Source organism: Harpia harpyja, chromosome 1 (genome assembly GCF_026419915.1).
Source record: "Harpia harpyja isolate bHarHar1 chromosome 1, bHarHar1 primary haplotype, whole genome shotgun sequence".
Classification (NCBI taxonomy): domain Eukaryota; kingdom Metazoa; phylum Chordata; class Aves; order Accipitriformes; family Accipitridae; genus Harpia; species Harpia harpyja.
In genome coordinates, this window is record NC_068940.1 from 47,946,662 (window position 1) to 47,966,352 (window position 19,691).

The window sequence follows — 19,691 nt, forward strand, 5'->3', positions numbered from 1 at the left end:
TTCATGGAGAAAAGACACTTCAATAGACAGTCTACTAATTCTGCAGATTTGTTGGCAATACCTTGGTAGTCACTGCTTCCTGCTCATACTCAGAGGCAGACGACCCTTAGCACAGGTTTTACAGCATAAAGATATGGTTGATTGAGTACTGTTTAATGCAGCTCTCTTCTTTCTGGCTGCAGCACTGCAGAGGGGCAGAAGAGGGACATCCAGTGTAGGATGCTGTGTGTAACCATCTGTATGTTCTGAGTATTTAATAAAGCCCTTTCTGGTGATTTCTTCCTCATTCTTTGGATCTTTCCTTGCAGTTTGCAAGTAGGGGTCAAGGAACATGCAGCAGCTGACTGCTGTCAGTCAGATTCTGACTTCTCATTAGATTTAGATGATTTACGCTTTCTCTTTTTCTTCTTCTTCTTTTCTTTTTTTTTCTTTTCCTTCTTTCTCTTTTTTTTCTTGTGTTTATCTCTACATTCTGAGGAAGTGGAGCTGCTGCCACCTTCAACCTCATCACTGTCATTACTGCTACCATCATCATCTTCTGAGGTAGAGTCCTCCAGGAGCTGCTTCAGTTGCTGTATCCTGAGTTTAAAACATGTGAATGAGAATCTTTTCTAGCTCTCCTCTATGTGTAATAATTTATTCTAGCTTTCATCTGCTTCCTTCCTACCTTGAAAAATGGAAGCTGCATGCAAAGGGCAGGGGAATACTTCCTCTTTTGCTGAATTACACACCCATTACAGTTTTCACAGACTGATAAAAGTAACCTCTTTTGAGACAAGCAGATGTTCTGTTCTCAGTGACTCTCCATCCCACAGGATATCAAAGGCAGACTAGCTTATTGGCCAATATTTATGTGTGCAAAACAATGAGGCAACAGCTATCAGCAGGCCACCATAAGTTCTATGCTTATCCATACACAGATGCATATTGGGATTATGATATTTTGATATTCATTGCCCTGCTGATCCATAGATGATGTCAGTGAAGCTGATGGAGTACACTCCACTTTAGATGCAGAGGTATTTTTGACAGGCACTCTTCCTTTGAACTTTCATGGATTACTGGCAAATGGGGACAAACTATTTGCTTATTTTATTGTTGTCTTCAGTACCTGCTCCAAGGATTTGTTTGTTGTTGGTTTTTTTTTTTAAAAAAAAAAGCAACACACCCACAGCAGCAGTACTAGTGTATGGGCTACCTATAGTTTGTTCAGTTACCTCACTGATGCAGTTCAAGTAAGAAAGCATTAAAAACTCTGCTGCTTTATATATTGAATATCAACCTCACATGAGGAACACCATCAGGTGCCCAGAACTAGCTTTCTAAACCCACCCCTTCGTGTCTACTGAAGGTACTTTGGTGCACCGAATTTTCGAAAACACCTTAGTGAAGTCAGTGAAATTAAAAAAAAAAAAAAAAAATCAAACTGGTTTTTTAGGCCTAAACCAAAACTAAACCCAAGTACCTGAATATTATTGTGTAACTGAATATGACTCCTCTTTAAACTTTGTTTTGGGAAAAAATATAGAAGCAAATAGAATTAAAGAGGTAGGAAGTATTACTGAGTGATTACTGAGAAAGTAGAAATGCATTAGTCTCTGCCAACATAAAGAAACTGTCATTAAAAAAGTGTTCTGAGATAAGGGTAAGCTTCTATCAAAATTTCACCTATACATTAGTATCATGTTATCAAAAGAAAACCAAACTGAAAATGCAGTTTCCTACAGAGACACACTTACCTCATTTCTTTCTCATGACGTTTATTTTCCCGTATTATATCATACATTGGATCTTCATGTGCCTTTAAAGTGGAAAACAGAAAATCCAGTGTTGTTAAATAAAAGTATTTATCACTGACTGTTTTATTTCCTAAAAAAATAAACCAAAGCAACACAATGCAAGAAGCTTTTATCAAAAGATGAAATATACTTAGCAAGCTCTTAATTCACAAGTATGCTCTCAGACTTAACGTTGTTAATCTGAACTGTTTTTCTTACTTTAGCAAAAGCTTATCTAGTTACATCACCAATGAAGGGGACTCTCCTTAGGTATATACTACCTCTTGCCCTCTCCAATCACAGTTAACTAAGAGAACCCCATAAAAATACTACAAGAATAGCTAGACAGAGATGGAATATTGAAGTTCAAAGTATTGAGCTGTGCCCTTACAGCATATTTTAAAAACTTGGATACAAACACACAGGAATAAAGGAGCAAGCAATATAAGACAAACGGGTAATGAAGTTGGAGTTGTCCTAGCATGCTATGTGCTACCTTTATTGGTTCTTAAATTGGTTATTTTAAAATTAAACAGGCATTGCAGCAAAAGATAGTTGTGAAGGAAGATAGCAAATAAACTTTGCAGACATTTAAGGTGAGCCTATGCCATGCAAGAATGCAGCAAAAAGATGGGGTGATCATTTCTGTTGGAAGATTAAGCAAACAAGTTCAACAGAGAGGAGATATCAGATGCAGACCAGAGGTAGGAATTAAAATTTCAGTAGCAAATAAAGGTGTTGGGAATGCACCATGAAGGGTGTTGGACATACAGCAAGAGTTTGATGCAACAGAGAAGAAGCCTGAGGAAAAATGAAGAATATCTGGTCATGGGAGAGGGCTAAAAATACTCTTTGCAGTAGCATACAATTGGTACGAGTCCAGTATCTGGACAGAATGAGCCCAGATTACATTTTTCAAGGACAGAAATGAGGACATAAGACACAAAGTGATGAGAGCTTGAAATATAGGTTAACAATGCAGAGCAACAGGAACAGTTAAAGAGGTCACACAGAAAGAATCTGCAGAACTGAGATGTAGCCTCATGTAGCAAGAGATCAGACTTGTAGACGACTGGATTACAGACCTAGACAACAGGCTTCATGATGTGATTGTTCACAGTGAAAGTGGAAGGCCTGAAGCAGCTGCAATATGGGCAGCTCAAGCTTGACTAAACAATTTTTATTAAGTTGACATTTTAATCACAAAAACTGAATGTAATGGTTGAAAGAGGTTCTTGAAGATTTCCAATTTAAATGTAAAAATTACTAATTTTCCTCTTGAAGAGCAGATTTTCTGCAAAGTAGTCAAACAGCCAACCACATCTGTAGCTATTTTTCTTTATTAGAAGATTTTCGGCATATATATTATACTACAGACAGAGGAAAAGTCCTTAATAAAGCATCATCTAACAGGCTTCTCTTCACTTGCAAGATTATGCATCATCAGTGCAGTATTAAAAAATACAAGCAATAATACTACAGTATTTGTACTCACTACTCTAAATTGTTCCAATTTCTGATTGCCTTTTATAAAGAATGGGCATTCTTTATCTCCTGTTCTGTGTCCATAACGTTTACACCTCCAACCTTTAAAAAGAGAAGCAGCAGTGAATTGCACCTCTGAGCCAGATCAGAAGAAGAAAAGAAAAAGAAAAAAACCCCCATATTTATGCAAAATATTTTTGATTTGTTGGAACAGAGAGATACAAATATTATGTTGATAAATGTAACATCCATAAAATGCAAGGCTATTACAGCCTTCAAGATACCAGTTGCTTTTGTATCAATGTGATGCCAATCTACCTGGACCTTGTCATCTGTCCACCAGACATTCTGCCCTCCCCCAAAGTATACGGATGGCTATATGAAGGTCCAATGACATCTGGAATATTTTCAGCCTTACACTGCATGACTTTGACTTCTTTTCCCAAAGGCATCCAAAGCCCTTTTGTTGGGGCATGTGCCAGGAATTCTCGTGCACTTTCATTGCCTGGTACATCAGGTATGCAGTCTTCTGGTTTTATTTCATTCTCCTACGGAAAAAGACAAGGACAATAAAATAACTTTTTTTTTTTTTAACTTTGTAAAGATTAATACTCCAAGTGTGCAGGCCTTCACTTAATACGGAACCTATTTCCCCCGTAACATTTCTTCTTCTAACACATAAAGGATCCAAAACACTGAACCTTTTAACAGCATTAAGTACTTTTCTTTTTCCCTCACCCTTGAATTTTCCAGTCTGAATTTTATTGCCATATTAATTCCATTCCTTCCCGTGTATTTTAGTAATTTATTTAAATAAATAATATAAATGAAAACTTAACAGATAAGGAGAGACTTCTTTTTCCTCTTCCTGCTAACAAGACATAACAATTTAAAACAGCCTTTACAACACAGAGCAGTATTTTTTAGGTTAAAAGCACTAGATTATGGCTTAGGTATATACATTTGGCAAAAGCAATGATCATTATTAAAGTATTTTTACACAAATATTTGAGCATAGGCAATGGAAAAGAATCCTGAAAAGATGCCATTCAAACTGAAAATCTGCTTCACCATAAATGACTCCCCTCTATCTGCACTATTAAATACTGCATTAAGTGTGTGTGCTAAGAGGTGATGAAAGAACTGGTATCATCCTATCCAATTCTGGGCATTTCACTCTGGATTCGCCAAGTCAAAGAGGCTGGTTTGTAACTGGGGAGCTCTGAGCTTTCCCCTGGAAGCATCTAATTTTCTCTGCAACTTATATAGGTAACGTAGACACTTAAGATAAATGGTTAAAAGACAGGTTGTGTGAAAATCCCTTGTAATGCTAAAAATTTACTGCAATATATTTACCAACCTTAATTAGCCCTGGGGGAGGTTTCTCATAGCTGAAAAACAATAGAAATATTGTTACTCTGCAGCTGAGCACAGACAAATAGATTGAGAAAATACAGTATTTCAATGGTATAGAGTTAAAACCTTCACATTTTCCCTTAAATTTTACTTTATCAATAATCACCAAGAACTATAGCAAAACACGGATACCTGGATGCAAGCAGGCTGAGACAGAGTGTCTGTCATAACACCACACACATCTCTTGCAAACATCCTTCAGATTCATGTTCTTGTGGGGGAACAACTACTTTCTTTGCACTGCTTTACAGGGATGTGTGGTACATCCAATTCAGCTTCAGTTACCATAAACACATAATTCTCTCCTCTTTCTGTAGCACCCCTTCCCAAGATCTCACTGATCCAAATTTATGATTCAGCAGTGCTGGAGTAAAGAGACATACTTGGCTGAAAATGTCAAGTCAGAGCGTTCCTTACATCTAGCTTTGCCAGCCAAACCTAGTATATAATAATAATTTCATCTTCTTCTGTGTATTAAACCTAAAGACAGAACCTTACGGACCAAAGTACCATCTTTCCTGCAGCATTGCTCTGCAGTTAATGGTACATATAAAATCTATTAAAATCCAAATAGCAAGCAGGTACTACATTGAGCACAGCAACTGAGAAAGTGCATGTGCTTAGGAGTTACATGCCAAGGCACTATGAAAAGGTCTTTATAACAATAACTTTGAGTGCTGTTTAGTGCATTTCATAACAAACAGAATTTTACTTCCACTTGGAAAGGAAAACAAATCATGTTCTTGTGAACCTTCTGATCTTTTTATTCTATTAAACCCCTTCCAATGAAATAGCGTAAACCTTTTACAGCACCGCGGGCTACTGATGAAGTCATTAGGCAGATCTCAAACCTTTTCTATTTTTTTTTTTTTTAAAATCCATCCTAGTGGAAACCGGCTGAACAACCTCTGCTTCTACGCTGCAACTACCAGACTTCTAGGAACCTGGAAGAGACCCATTCCCCCCCCCAAATCCTTATGAAGTCCCCAAGCAGTTTCGGGAGCGGCCCCGGAGCCCCATCGGGATGCTGCTGTACCGCCTTAGCGGCTTTCGGGTCGCCAGAGCCACCGGGGAGGCTGGCTGCTCTCGGAGAGAGGCAGCAGGTACACGACTGAAACACAGACTTGCTTCTCTATAAACACGGGCCCTGTTTTTAAAATCTGACGGAGCTGGAGCAGCAGCTGCGAGAAAGGAACGGGCCCTTGCTTTCCGCGGGGCCGGAGGAGGGAACAAAAAAACAACCAACAACACCCCCCCACCCCCAAAACCCCAACCCTGCACTGGGAACGAGCCCCAAATGCCGGCGGGGGGGCGGCTCAGAGCGGAGCAGGGGGGCTACGCGCCCTCCGGCCCCCCGGGCAGCCTCCCCGCCTCCGCTCCTTACAAGGACTCCAGGTGCTGGAGTTTTTGGAGCTGCTGCGCCTCCTGCCTCTTCCGTTTCCTCTCATGCCGGTCCTGGGTCCTGCCACCGCTCGCCGCCGGCTCCAGATGGCTCTTGGGCCGCGCCTGGCTGCCCCTCGCCGCTCCCTCCTCCGCCCCCTCCTCCTCCTCCTCCTCCTCCTCCTGCTGTCCCCTTCGCGCGCTGTGGGACATCGGGGCGGCGGCCAGAGCCGCGGCGGACGGCGAGGCAGCGGTGGCACTGACGCCGCCCGCCCCCTCCCCTCCCCGCTGCGCATTTCGGTTTCACTTCCCCTCCCGGGCGGGGCGCGCCCGGCCAAGCGCGGCCTTCCTCCGGCGCCGGCGGTGCGCCTCGGCCTGGCAGCGCCCCCTCCGCCACGGCCGTCCGCGCCGCCGCCTCCCCTCCTGCCACCCCTCCGCGGGCCCGGTTGGGCGTGAGGGGCGGCCCTGCTCAAGCCCTGGCGCAGCCCGTCGTCTCAGGCGGTGAGGCGGCAGGGCGGCCTCGCCGAGCTGCCTACCGCTCACCCCCGGCACCCTTCCCGGGGATTAAAAACAACGTGTGGACCGTTGCGCCTTCAAAACACCGATATTAAAAAAAAAACCAAACCACACAACAAAAAATACCTCAGTGCCACAATCATTTACACAGGGGGGCTATGGATAGACGCAGGGGGAATATGGCGGTGGGCCGGCCAAGAGGTGTTGGCCGGGGAGCAGGCAGGCTGAGGGGGTCGCCTCCCTCACCGCAGCCTCAGGAACGGTTGGGGATGCAGCTGAGGGGTGTCAGGGGGTGGGCAGAGTGGCCGGGTGTGCAGGGAGGGCCCTCATCATGATGGTCACAGGCCACGCTTGCCAGAGGCCAAAATACGTGGGGATGGAGGGAGGGGAAGGTCAGGGCCATTTCTTGCAGCATCCAGAGCACACAGAGTTGGTTTTGGGGTTTTCTTTCTTTTCTTTTTTTAATGGGTGGGTTGGTGGCACTTTGGTTATGGGGCAGGGTGTCGTGGTTTAACCCCAGCCAGCAACTAAGCACCACACAGCCACTCACTCACTGCCCCCCCCACAACCAGTGGGATGGGGGAGAAAATAAGGAAAAAGAAGCAAAACCCGCGGGTTGAGATAAGAACAGTTTAATAGAACAGAAAAGAAGAAACTAATAATGATAATGATAACACTAATAAAATGACAACAGCAATAATGAAAGGATTGGAATGTACAAATGATGCGCAGTGCAATTGCTCACCACCCGCCGACCGACACCCAGCCAGTCCCCGAGCAGCGATCCCCCACCCCCACTCCCCCCAGTTTATACACTAGATGTGGCGTCACATGGTATGGAATACCCCGTTGGCCAGTTTGGGTCAGGTGCCCTGGTTCTGTCCTGTGCCAACTTCTTGTGCCCCTCCAGCTTTCTCGCTGGCTGGGCATGAGAAGCTGAAAAATCCTTGACATTAGTTTAAACACTACTGAGCAACAACAGAAAACATCAGTGTTATCAACATTCTTCACATACTGAACTCAAAACATAGCACCGTACCAACTACTAGGAAGACAGTTAACTCTATCCCAGCTGAAACCAGGACACAGGGTCTAGCCACAGGCCCAGCGAGTTCTGGCTAGGGCCATGCTGCAGTGGCCACAGCTGCCTGAAGAGCAAAGGGCAGCTCCCTCCTCTTTGGCATGTGAGCAACCCCAGAGAGCTGAATCTGCCCCAGGTTTTGCAGTTTCCTGCCCCAGCCATGATTCTTCTGTTGCAGGATGAGGAATGGAGGCAGGTCAGTGTTGGGAAGGCAAAGTTTAAATTTCTACTTTAGCCTCATGCTGAAGTTCAAGGGCACGTGAGATTTCAGGGATTGCTTCAAAGCCAAGTGAAACGCAAAAAATAGATCTTAGAAGTCCAGGAACTGAAGGTTATTTTAACTGAGATCATCTTGGTGCTTCAAAAGTGCACGTCAAAGGCAAAGGATGCTGTTCCCTGGTAATTGCTATTGCAGCACACTTCGGTTCTGAAGTACAGCAAGACAAAAACAGTTGTGAGAAAGCCTATCTTTTACAAGGCAATTAGCAACCTTAGGGTTTATTTAACAACATAATATTATTAAACAAGCACTACTTTAACATTATTTTAGCTTCTACTTGATAAAACCTTACTTATTTGGGATGAAAGATCACATGTCTTGTTTCTCACTTGTATTCAGCTAAGTGGCTGCCATTGTAACTTCAGATCCCAGGAAACTATTTTTGTCCAGTTAATTCTGTCACAGTGTTTTGCAAGGATTTGGTGCTTATTTTGAGGTTTAAACAAAAGAATCTAGCTTTTGCATGTCATGCCACTAATATATAATATTGATGAAGATTTTTATTTCATGCACCAAATTTTGTAGGTATACTGGCACTGGAAAGAATGCAGCAGCCTTTCTACCACAAAACAACACTCAGCAGCAAAACGACATAATCTTGCAGATACACTTCTGAAAAAAAACCAACTTCTGCTCTTCATAAACTAATTCCAACATAACCATCTGGCTGAGATGTCATGAGATGGTGCATAAGTTGTGAGAAAACCTTTTTCATTCATCGCATGGGTCTGTAGTTATCTTATGTGTTTTGCTTAGCAAAATGCAAGGTGATGTGATTTAAGGTAATCCACTATGGAGCAGGTTAAGCAGATGGTTGCTGGAGGCTAAGAGGTTTGCTGCGGTGACACTGCTAGCGTCTGGTCAAATTGCAATCAGTCCCTTACACGGTCATGTATCTTCAAGCAAGGAGTGAGGCAGGCGAGGTATTTTCAGGTGTTGCAATTACATTTAAAATGCCTGGAAGAACTTAGATGAGACACAGTATCAATTTTTCACTCTATTTAGAGAAATGGCAATAGTTACGTACCAGCTGGGCCAATGCCTACTAATTAGAGACTTTATTTTGGAAGCAAACTCAAGTGATATAATGGAGTTTTTTGGCCCCCCTTTCATTCCACTGTTATTTTGCTATTTTCAAGTGCCTTTTTACTTCACGTTTTCAAACCAACAGAGTAGTCAGACTCTGGAACAGCTTTCCAGCACGTTAGCTCAGTGACAGAAAACTGAATCAATTCTAAGATGGAGAGTTTCCAGTTTATGAATGGTATTCTATGGGTGGGATGTGTGCAATAGCAAAAGAGACAGGAGTTCTCCAGAAGCCCTACCAGTCTTGCTTTCATACACCCTTGACTGTCCCAGCTTGGCTGAAGTAAGAAGAGTTCTGCCAGTCTGGAGCAGGTAAGGGCCTGGCTTAGATGACCTCAGATTCAATGACTTCATCCTTGACAGAATAATTGACACAAATTCAGGAACTAAGAGCATAGTCTCAACAGAAGTGTGGGGTTGCAAGTGGAGGCAGAAGGACAGACCATGGTATACTATCCTCTTCTTACTGTTAAGTCAATGAGAGCTTGGCTGCGTTCTTTGCATCCCAGTGGCTTGTACATCCAGGCCCTAATTTTTGAGTGGATCAGGTCATTTGTGTAATACTCTTCACCGCAGTATCTTAATGGGGCATACAGAGGGTAAAATTAGATAGGTACATAAATCTGCACAGCCACAGTGGTTTAAATTTGTTCTTTCTTTGGCTTGATACAAATAATCATCTTGTGCATTTCCTCATCTGCCTTAGAAATGAACTTTATCACTTTACTGCCCAGCTCAGAAGTACTTACCTGCAAGGTCAGGTGTTTTTTAACCCCCATTTTTAATAGAAGGAGATTATTTGAAGCTGTAGGTAGCTTCAAAGTTTCTTTTTTCCCCTTTGCTGAGAAAAGCCCTGGATTCCTGTGACTGTTGCACACTTAACCCAAGGAGACAATTGCTTTTGTATCAGCCCTTAGGAAAGATCAGAACAAAATGAATTGTGAAGAAGGAGGGAGTAGAAAAAAAGGAATCATTATTTTCAGTTCTATTTATTCTGGAGTAAAGATCCTCAGTATCTGTAAATTGCTTAAATCTGTTCTATTTAAAGGGTTTATATTAGCTGAGGATCTGGTTCCTTATACTTAGCAGGATATTTATTTGAAGTTGTGTTGGTTTTTTTTTTCCCCTTTATTTGTATGTACTTCAGACATTTCAAGAAGTTAATCTTTGGAGAACTGTTGTCTTACCATAAGAGCTGACTGTCATGGTGCTGTAATTCCAGCTTCACCAAAACATGTAAGCAGAAACATTAATTGCTGTCACAATGTGAGGTATCTGAAAGGCCCATGTGTTTCATAAAATCCACTACAACTTCATTATAAACAACTGAAGGTTTCAACTACAAGTGATAATACCGGGGCCAAATTAATTTACATCTATGTCATCCCATGGGCATCTGTACGTCTGTGAGAGTATAACCCTGGCGGAATGTCAGCCAATCTGTTTTTCTCAATTTTTGGCTGGCTAGAGCTTTGGGCCAGGATCTGTTTCTGATTATGTGTCAGATATTACGCACAGGAGAGGAATCCAGAACCCGTGTTGGGCTCCATGGGAAGTTAAGCACCTCTTAATGGGATCCAGAAGAAGCAGCAGGCTGAGCAGAGCACAGCCTAAATCCAGCATGGCCAGCCCGTGGCTGCCTGAAGCTAGCCTATAGGGGACATTCAGAGTAGAGTGAGTCTAATATCGGGACCATTTCCGACCTCAGGGAAGGCTACCTCAGAACAGCAGTGGCACTTCTAACCACTTGGGAACCTCAGCTGTGAAGAGAGGTGCTGACATTGTTTATTACAGAGAAATGAAAAGTTTTGTTTGAAGTGGAAGTGCTGGCAATTTTTTTTGTATACTAGCTTAACAATTAGAAAATGAGAGACTTGGATTCGGTTCCCTCCTCGGTCTAGGTATTCAGTGATGGTGGCTTCTGTGTCACCAGGAAAAAATTCCCTATCAGGCTAACAAACAGCTACATTGGTGGGGCCACCCGCCATTCATACTCCACTCTTTGGAAGCAGTAGAGAAAAGCATCTGAGATTCACAGGGTCAGAAGGACAAGTGTGTTTGAACTTGGCTGTGAGTACACTAAGAGGGGTGCCCATCACAACACTGGAAACTGTACTTCTTTCTGTAAGATACAAAATCAGTGCCCTAAGCAGGGGCCAGAGCACAGTTCTCCCTTGATTAGCACCACTGCACCAGGTGACAATATCGTGCTCCTACTTCCCGCTTCTCAGATTGATCTCATGTTTACAACGGCAATGCTCAGCAGTGAAAAGTGTTCCTACACAACTGAACCTTTACTGTGGTGTTTACTGCCGTACATCCTCACATAAAGGAAGTGAGGGAGCAAATGTCTGAAAGAATACGATGGCCACAGCTGCATTTTGTACAGTCCCGATCCTGCCAGTGTTCAGGGCTCTGTAGATGTCTACAGGGGCAAGCCTTTTAGGAAAATTAGGCAGAACAACATCAAAGTTTTGGACCCCAACCAAGCACAGATGTAAACTAAGCATTGAATTGTTTGTTTCTGTAAAGACTAGGTTACTACCTAGGGTATTCAAAAATGTGTGCTTGCAGGAAAGCTTTACAGCTAAGCAAGGAAGTGTCTTTGGAAATTAGGGTTGAACAGCAGTTGAGCAAAGTTATTTGCAGCTTTAGTTTGAAGTTCCTTCGTAAGGCTACATCCCATTTTAAACGCTCAAATCTTTTTATTGGATCTATCCCAAAGACTGATAAGCTGGTACTTACAAGAGGAATGATTGTCTTCCTTTTTGTAAATTCTGTCCTCCAAGCCTCTGGTAGTTGATTGCATGGATGAACTCCCTCCATCCTTCCGTGGAGATACTGCCTTATTGATCACTTGGAGTTTGTAGTGGTAAAGTCACCCATTCCGTCAGAAGTGTAATGCTTACCATCTCTTTAAGCCACCACTCAGTGAAAATAATCTAGCTTTGATCTTTCTTCATTATTTTAGCTCACTTAAGATTTGAGAGACATGAAATCACGGAATAACTTACATTTTTCATGAGGTTTTGCCTTTTGGTTTCTGGTCTTTATAAATAAATATGAATAACTATATGTAGTCCCAGCCATTTTGCATTGTGCCATTGCCATTTTTTCAAGAATGAAGCTGTATTTAATGCATGTATATTTGTGTAGTACACTACTGATACAGCATGGTATCTCTGGGCATACACTGACATGGTGTCTCTTCTGTTAGTAGAAGGCCCCAGGTACATCATTATGGAGGCAAAGCTTCATGTAGCCTTCAAGGGACTTTGCCTGAGTAAGGACTGAGCACATTTGGGAACTGTGTGAGTAGTAGGAGCACTCAGATGCTAATGGCATGTTATATAACAACAGTAGGGAAGGGAGATTTTGGCTGACAACCCTTGGGCAGTCTCCCAACTTCTTACAAAATGTACCATCCTTTGTGGGATCGCTTGTGCCCAAGCTGAGTGGGCAGGACTTTGGTTTCATCAGAAACAGCCAGATGCAATGAAATCCATAATTCTCTGTTTATCTGTTTTTGAGAGGTTGAGTCAGGATCACTGCAATTTGAACCCCTTATTAGAGGAATGATAATCATTCCAGATTGGACATTCCTCATGTATTAAATCTATATATATACTGCTGCTTAACCCCGAATGGTTATAGTCTTACTGTCATCAAAGTTGGCAGCAGTTTTACTACTGACTTAGTAGGGATCAAGGCTAGATTCTTTGCCTGGTAGCCAGTTTTTTTTCATAGCTGCAGGAAATTCCTCCTTCTGAGCTTTGGCTATATTCTTCAATCAGCGGTCAATTTCCAAGAACTTTTCCCTTGCAAAAGCATATTCCTTTCCTGAATCTTGCCTCCATAATATAGTGACTGATAAAACAGTTCCCATTTAAACGACACCTGGTGTATCAAGTAAAATAGGCAAATTCTTCTTCAGTGCCAGCATCTGCCCTTGGTATGTCCCCTCCGAGTTGCCAACTTTCCAGTGGAACACTGGTTGAGTTGCCTAAAAAGGCTCCAGTGTTTATTAATGGGTCACAGAAACTACAGAAAAAAAGTGAATGAAAAATACAACCAAAAAATTTAAGGCAAAGAGTCTTGGTTCTGCTTGCCACCCCTATTAAACAGGAAGATGACTTTCTCTTGTTAAAATAGCTGATCTGCTAGTTCCATGCAAAACAGCTGTTCCCACTTAACCACAGTTTTTTCAAAACTATCCAAAGTTCGCAGCTCTTTAAGCCTAACATACTTCCCATATGTCAAGTTACCAACAGCTTCTTTCTAGGTAACTGAAAAGAAATGAACGGAAGCTCACAGTTCTAGACCTTCTTCTTTCCCTGCCCCTCTCAAGAGGGTAATATAGAAAAACTAGTGTAGCAGTGGTAGAGCAATGAAGCAAGGGTTGGTTAAGCAAGTTGACCCAGGAGTGTCTCTGACAGGAATGAGAAAGGAATTCTGATACTGGACTGTTGAAACTCACGCCAAACACACAAAAATAATGTTTTCCAATGGTGCGCCAGGAGCCTGTATATTTTTATTCCATTATACTAGTTTTGCTATGAATGACATCCAGGAACACTCCCTCATATTTAGTTTTGCTTGAAAGCTACTGTCAGCTATAGTTCTACAGATATAGAAATGGAAGGATAAATATATCATTATAGATAGAGATAACACATTCTTTCCTAGTCCAATCTGTATCTAGGCGGATTTGTGTATTGCCTATGCTCCTATACATCACTTGTGGAGCATGTAAAAAAGATCAATTTAGCATCTTCTATTAGGGCTTTTTCCTGCCAGCCTTGCATGGTACTTTCTGGTCATGCTTGAATAAACTAAGAAATGAGAGGTGTTCTGCCCAGTTATTAGGTAATTTTAATAATGTACCAGTGATACTGCCAAAACAAGTAGATACTGGCTACAGGTGGTTAGGCTGTGTTAATGAAGCATTAGTTAAATTATCTGGAAACCACATCTTGAAGGATATGGGGAAAAAAAAAAGAGGGCATTTTGGGCCTCCCAAAATACTAGTATAAGATGACAGTGGAGGTCTTGAAAATTCAAGCACAGGACAGTAACAGAGGCCTCAGGAATATAGACACAAACTGGCAACCAGAGGTCACTAAAGAAATGAAGCCTTAGAAGTTGAGTCAATTGATTTTGTGGGTTAACAAGGAGAACAAAGAACAAGTCTGCAACATAGGTAAAGCCTATAACATGCAGTAAACTGAGATACAACATGGAACTGTGAGCCAACAAAGAAGGAGCAAGTTGACAGAGTGTTAGCAAACATAAAAAAAGGACACCCAGCAGTCCTAAAGTGAGGAGGAAGAAATGCACAACATCATTGTCCTCCTGGCAAAGAGGAAGAAGAAATCATAAATATTAGCACTGTAATCATGGCAAAGAACTTGGGATGCTGACAATTTACTATAACCAACCCTTGCTTTTTCTAAAGAAGACTGGTGTTACTGACTTTTGAGCCCAGAGGAAGGGTGAGCATGATAACAGAGAAAGGCATAGATAATATTGTGCACAGTAGTTTTAATTATATCGTTATTGTATGAGCTGCAATAATTAGCTAATTTGGACTATAAGTCTTAGCATGATTGTAAGCGGACTAATAATAACTCTTTAATGTGCTAAGTCTTTAATTCTTGGCTTCATGTTTATGGAGTGTTTCTTTAGCCCACATAGATTGCATGGGGTGTTGGGTCTGGACCCTAAGCATAAGGACAGACAGGTAAAACTTGCCTGCAATGATTGGTGGAGAAGGCAGGCAACAAAGGCTGTGACCTGTGCTGCAACAGCCCAGCAAAACAGGAATGGGATCAGAACATGCTCAGCACTCAGTATGATCTTACCAGCTCTATGCAAACACCTAAAAATGGTTGTGTGATGTGAAAGCACCCAATTTTGTAAGCCTGAGCTTAAAACTGTCCTTTAGTACACAGATCAGATGGCTGGAAGAGGTTATTGGAATACCACCTTACAGTTGCTCCACAGATGGACTCTCTTCTGTTAAAAACAAGTTCAGAAATGCAGTTAGTATCCTATGAATCCATGTGGATCTGCTTCCAAAAGAATGTTGAAATTTCTAGTAGAAGTGAAGTGTTAAGAGTCGATGTCTGAATACATTACTTTTTCTCTCTCAAGATGCAAAATGTAAATAAAAATTCATGCAAAAGTCACTGAATGCTTACTAACTAGGGGAGAAGACTGCAGTGATCTTCTTGGACTGGACCCCTGATAAGCACCTGCTTTAATGCTTACATACACTAATAAGAACCAGTGAGCGCTGTTCTGTAACACCTATGCACTTCGGGCATTTCCCAGGGGATTTACATATGAATATTAATGGCAGAGGGGAAAAATAACAAGGTGTACTGTTTCCAGTTTGCTTAGGCAGTCACCACTGGCAGCTACAGCGCTGGTGTGCAGAGAAGTGACTGACCTGACTTGCCTCTTCTCCAATCAACTCTGCAAATAATCCTTTTACCCAAGACGGGCAAAGTGAGTTTGCAGCGTGCTCATTTCAAAATGCAGGCAGGTTTTACCTCTGGTAGAACAGATACCCTTACATTTCAGGAAAGTTTGCACAGTTTATTTTGTGCCAAGCTGTTTGCAGAGGAACCATTTCCTTGCCTCCTCCCAAAACATACAGCTTCCAGAAGGCATTTTATAGGCAAAATACTATAGGCAGGGGATGGGTGGATGTGGGGGTGGGTGGGAGACTGGAGCTTGGATAAAAGGGTTCTGTCTTTCTGGGCTGGAGTCGTAGTCCACACCTAATTTACAAATCAACTTTATTAAGGCAGCTTTTTTTAAAAGAATGTTGGAACAAAACATTATGATTTTTAAATATAGAGCCATAACAGTTCTAGCAGACAGAGTACAGATCAGATGTGATAAAAATTAGGTGTGATAAAACTTAGGCGTGATAAATTAGTTACCCAGTTGTGACCATATGCTTTTCAGACGTTAATGTCTATGCTGCTTCTTGAGAAGCTTTTTAGTCTTCAAATAAAGGCATAATGCTTCTGTCCTCCCTTTTGATTCAGTGAAGACCCTTTATAATAGGCAAACTATCAGTAATTGTTTGATTGGTTTTAATGCATTTAAGAAAACCAGCATGATCCTTGTTGCAGGAACCACTCCTTTCTGCACAGTTTGAGCAACACAGTTCTGAGATTGTGCATGCTGCATATGAAAGTTCAGTGAGACCCACTGTATTCCAAATTTTGTATGGCAGAAGGCTGAAGTTTAGCTCACTGGTTTTCTGCTTTTTGTGTGTGTGTGTGAGCAGTCTCCTAGATCATTTCCGTTGCAGATGCAAACCCCCACTCATTGGGAATCTAGGCCAACGTACAGCAGGCTTCCTTACCACTTGTGCACGATACTATAGAAATCCACAGACTGAAAACCTGTGGCTTGACCACATGTATCCTTTGTTACAAATATCAAAGTCTTTCTGCAGCTTAGTATAAGCTTAGTATAAGCACTCCATTGTTTCAAAACCATTCTCTGACTTTGTGGTACCTGCAATATATTTAGAATATGCTTTAGTTCACATGAGTTTTAATAATTTGTTAACCAACACATTTCCCATTTTGTCTCCAGCTACTTATGTTACATTAGGTATGTCACTTATGACCAGATGTTTTTAAATTTTAGCCCCTCCATAGATGAACTTTTCTGAAAATCTGGTAACTGATTTTCATACTTATGTTGAAATTTCAGCTTTTCTGAAAAAGTGATTTTTAGCCTCTGTGGTCTCTATTTTCAAGGGTATTTAGGTCTGAAAACCCTTTCCTTTTTTTGTGAGATGAGGATAATGGCATTTTCTTATTTAACAAATACACATATATGTATTGCCTGATAAATTCATGAACATTGAATGGAAATCAGTAACATTTACATATAGAGTTGTGAGAAATGGTAGGAAAAACTGGATGCATAGGGTAGTTTTTCTGCAGTTTTACACTGGCACATCTACACTGAGGCCAACACCATTGCTCTAGTGTAATTAGAAAATAGTTTTGCCTGGAGTTGGCTTGCTACAATTATTTGTTCACTTCTAGTAGTGTACAAACTACAACAATTGCAATGCAAACACAAAAGAAGGCATGACAGATGCCTCAAAAGTCTGCCATCTAGGCTTATGCTTTTGGCAGCCGCTGGTGGAAGGCAATGTCAACTGTAATCTGTCCTTGTGTTTGGCTGTTATGAGATACTGCCTCATTTCTGGTGGCAGTGGGCTTTTGTAAGTGCTGTCTAACCCGTGTCCATCAAAATGAGCTAGGTTTGCTAAATCACTTGGATAGTAGTTTAGCATAGCACATTTGGAATGGCAGACTGATAAGCACTAATTAAGACAGCTTTGTTGGTGTATCTCATCATGCTGTGACTTCCAACAGGGGAGCTGCTGAGTACCTGGGGGCAAGTGAGACTTTCTCCTGGCACAGCAGCGAAGAGGCTACTGGTTCACAACGTTACCTGCTATTTGTTTGACTTTCATTAGAACTTCTATAGTGGGTGGAGTAGAGAGAAACTGAAGATGAATTGGAGTAAGTGAAACGTACCTACAGTATCAGCAATTTGAAGTGTATACATTTCTCTCATGCTCTGTGCACTTTTGTGTTTACGGCTAAACCACTAACAGTAGTAAATCAGAATAAAATCTGCATGTTAAATAGCCTGTGGAGGTGGCTGATCAATCCAGCATGACTCTCTGTGTCACAGTATTTCTTATGGCCTGCCTAAGAAGAAGCCCAAGTCACCTGGATCACTTTGGTCAGCAAAGGCATTTAAAGTCATGTCAGTCCCTCATGAGTCAAACCTTTGACAGTAAATTACACATAATTAAATTATGTGTAACTGATAGAATTTATATTAAAATATTTTAGGTACAAAGAGCTATTTCAGGTTCCAGGTGCTCTGAATTTACCGTGTAGCTGCATAAAATAAAAACACTATTCGTTCAAAATGCTGTTTACTAAAACCAGTACTTACTGAGAATGTTTTAGGCATATAGTTTAGCCATATTTAAGACTTAAAACCAGTGTAGATACACTGTGCTTCTGTGGTTGTTTCAAAGTATCTGAAGATCTCCACGAATTTTACAGATCTTCAGAAGGAGAAATTAGCTTTGAGTTATAATTGGGGGTTTTATTTTCCTTACTTGAAATTCAGCTCAGCAGAGAGAGCACTGTGGTTCTTTCACATTAGTTGTAACCCAAAACTATTCTCTAAAGAGCTTCTCAGGAGTTTGAAAGAGAGTACATACCAAGGTGAATAGCTGTGGAAAACTGCAGAGTATAAAAATAATTCAGAGTCCCTTCACACAATCCCCCTGTAGATTATATAGCCAAAACCAGCATTACACTGTGATCTTTCTGAATATTACCTACTGATTAAAAGCAGACTGATTTTTTTTTAAACTGGATTTTATATCAGTTCAAGCTGTGTTTCCCATTGCTCTCACTTTTTTACTTCTAGTATCTGAATTCTCTCTAAGTTTGCCTGCCATAATTTCAAGGTATCTGCAAGCTGCAGCCTTTGACATATTCTTTCTAAGAAAACAAGGACTACCTCTGTTTTTCTTGATCTATAATTAATAGAGTATTTAGAAAACATTGCAAATCCACTGTATATTTTTCTGTCTTGGTATGCCACCTTTTTAGAAAACCTTTATATCAAAACACAGTACATACTTCAGGCATCCAGGGACTGAATCTTCAGGCCTGTAATCTTAGCTGTATGATGGGTAATTGAGAACAGTTAGTGATTAAGTACTGGGTAAGTCCAACGGCTACTCAGCAGAATATTTCACTAGTCATAACATCTCCTATGTTTATGTGACCAAATATGTTGCAAACATTTTAATTTACATTAGGTCCACCATCTCATGACTGCCTGGTGCTCGGCTTCAAGCACATTCCAAGGAGCAGAACAGCATCTCAAGTTACACACCAGTGGTATCTTGCCTACCTCAGACTCCAGCTAAGGCTTTATTTCCTTTTCCCATGTTACCATAAATTAGTCTTTAGTGAAATGACACATCAGCATGCTCCTGAGCTTTCTTCAGTGCTTCTGAGACATGATTTGTACCAGCAGTTTATGAAGGAATTTTCATATCTACCTTCTTGGCACTTGAGCTCTTGAATTTTTCCTCTGTGTGACAAGCTCCAATAGTAATGCTGCTGTGATATACAGGTAGAGAATGAGAGCTGGTGGGCATTTTACTTCCTTGCCCTTCAAAAGATTTGGGAACAGTATCAAATCCTCGAGATACACATTTTAGTTTGATACAGCATAGCCCAAAGCTGGGAGAACTGCAGCCTCTTGAACATTACATGATGCACATAGCATCTTCAAAAGGAGATGCGAAGGCATGAATCCCAGCTCCTTAATCTGCATTTAATGTCTGACCTGTGACATTCCTGAAAGCTAAGTTTTCAGAAAGAGAATGGACCATAGCTGTACTGTGTTAAGTCTGGTCCCTCCAGGACCAGCTTCTCTAGGAGCTTTAGGCATGTCTGTGCTTATCCCTCTGCTCACAATGTGTTAGTCATTGCTGTGTTTTGGGCTGACTGAAGAATAGGCTATCTGATAGTGATCAGCATCCCCAAAACGCTTCTGGGGAGGCTGGGTTAGTGTTCAAACATACTGA

At 41.5% G+C, this 19,691-nt stretch overlaps 1 protein-coding gene across 1 annotated transcript; it reads right to left on the reverse strand.

Annotated features, from left to right (window-relative positions):
* Positions 1–99: 99 nt before the first annotated feature.
* Positions 100–6,287, reverse strand: RP9 (RP9 pre-mRNA splicing factor). Its single transcript, XM_052792556.1, has 6 exons — positions 6,064–6,287; positions 4,624–4,654; positions 3,682–3,811; positions 3,274–3,365; positions 1,740–1,801; positions 100–579 (listed from the first exon to the last, which is right to left on the reverse strand). The coding sequence occupies exons 1-6, from the start codon at positions 6,270–6,272 to the stop codon at positions 351–353; spliced, it is 753 nt and encodes a 250-aa protein (XP_052648516.1). The 5' UTR covers positions 6,273–6,287; the 3' UTR covers positions 100–350.
* Positions 6,288–19,691: the final 13,404 nt, after the last annotated feature.

Coding starts and splice junctions, on each gene's coding strand:
- RP9 (XM_052792556.1), bottom strand. CDS start 6,272: ATGTCCCACAGCGCGCGAAGGGGACAGCAGGAGGAGGAGGAGGAGGAG. Junction 3,812..4,623: donor CTCCCCCAGGGCTAATTAAG/GTTGGTAAATAT, acceptor CTTTTTCCGTAG/GAGAATGAAATAAAACCAGA. Junction 3,366..3,681: donor AGAAGTCAAAGTCATGCAGT/GTAAGGCTGAAA, acceptor CTCTTTTTAAAG/GTTGGAGGTGTAAACGTTAT.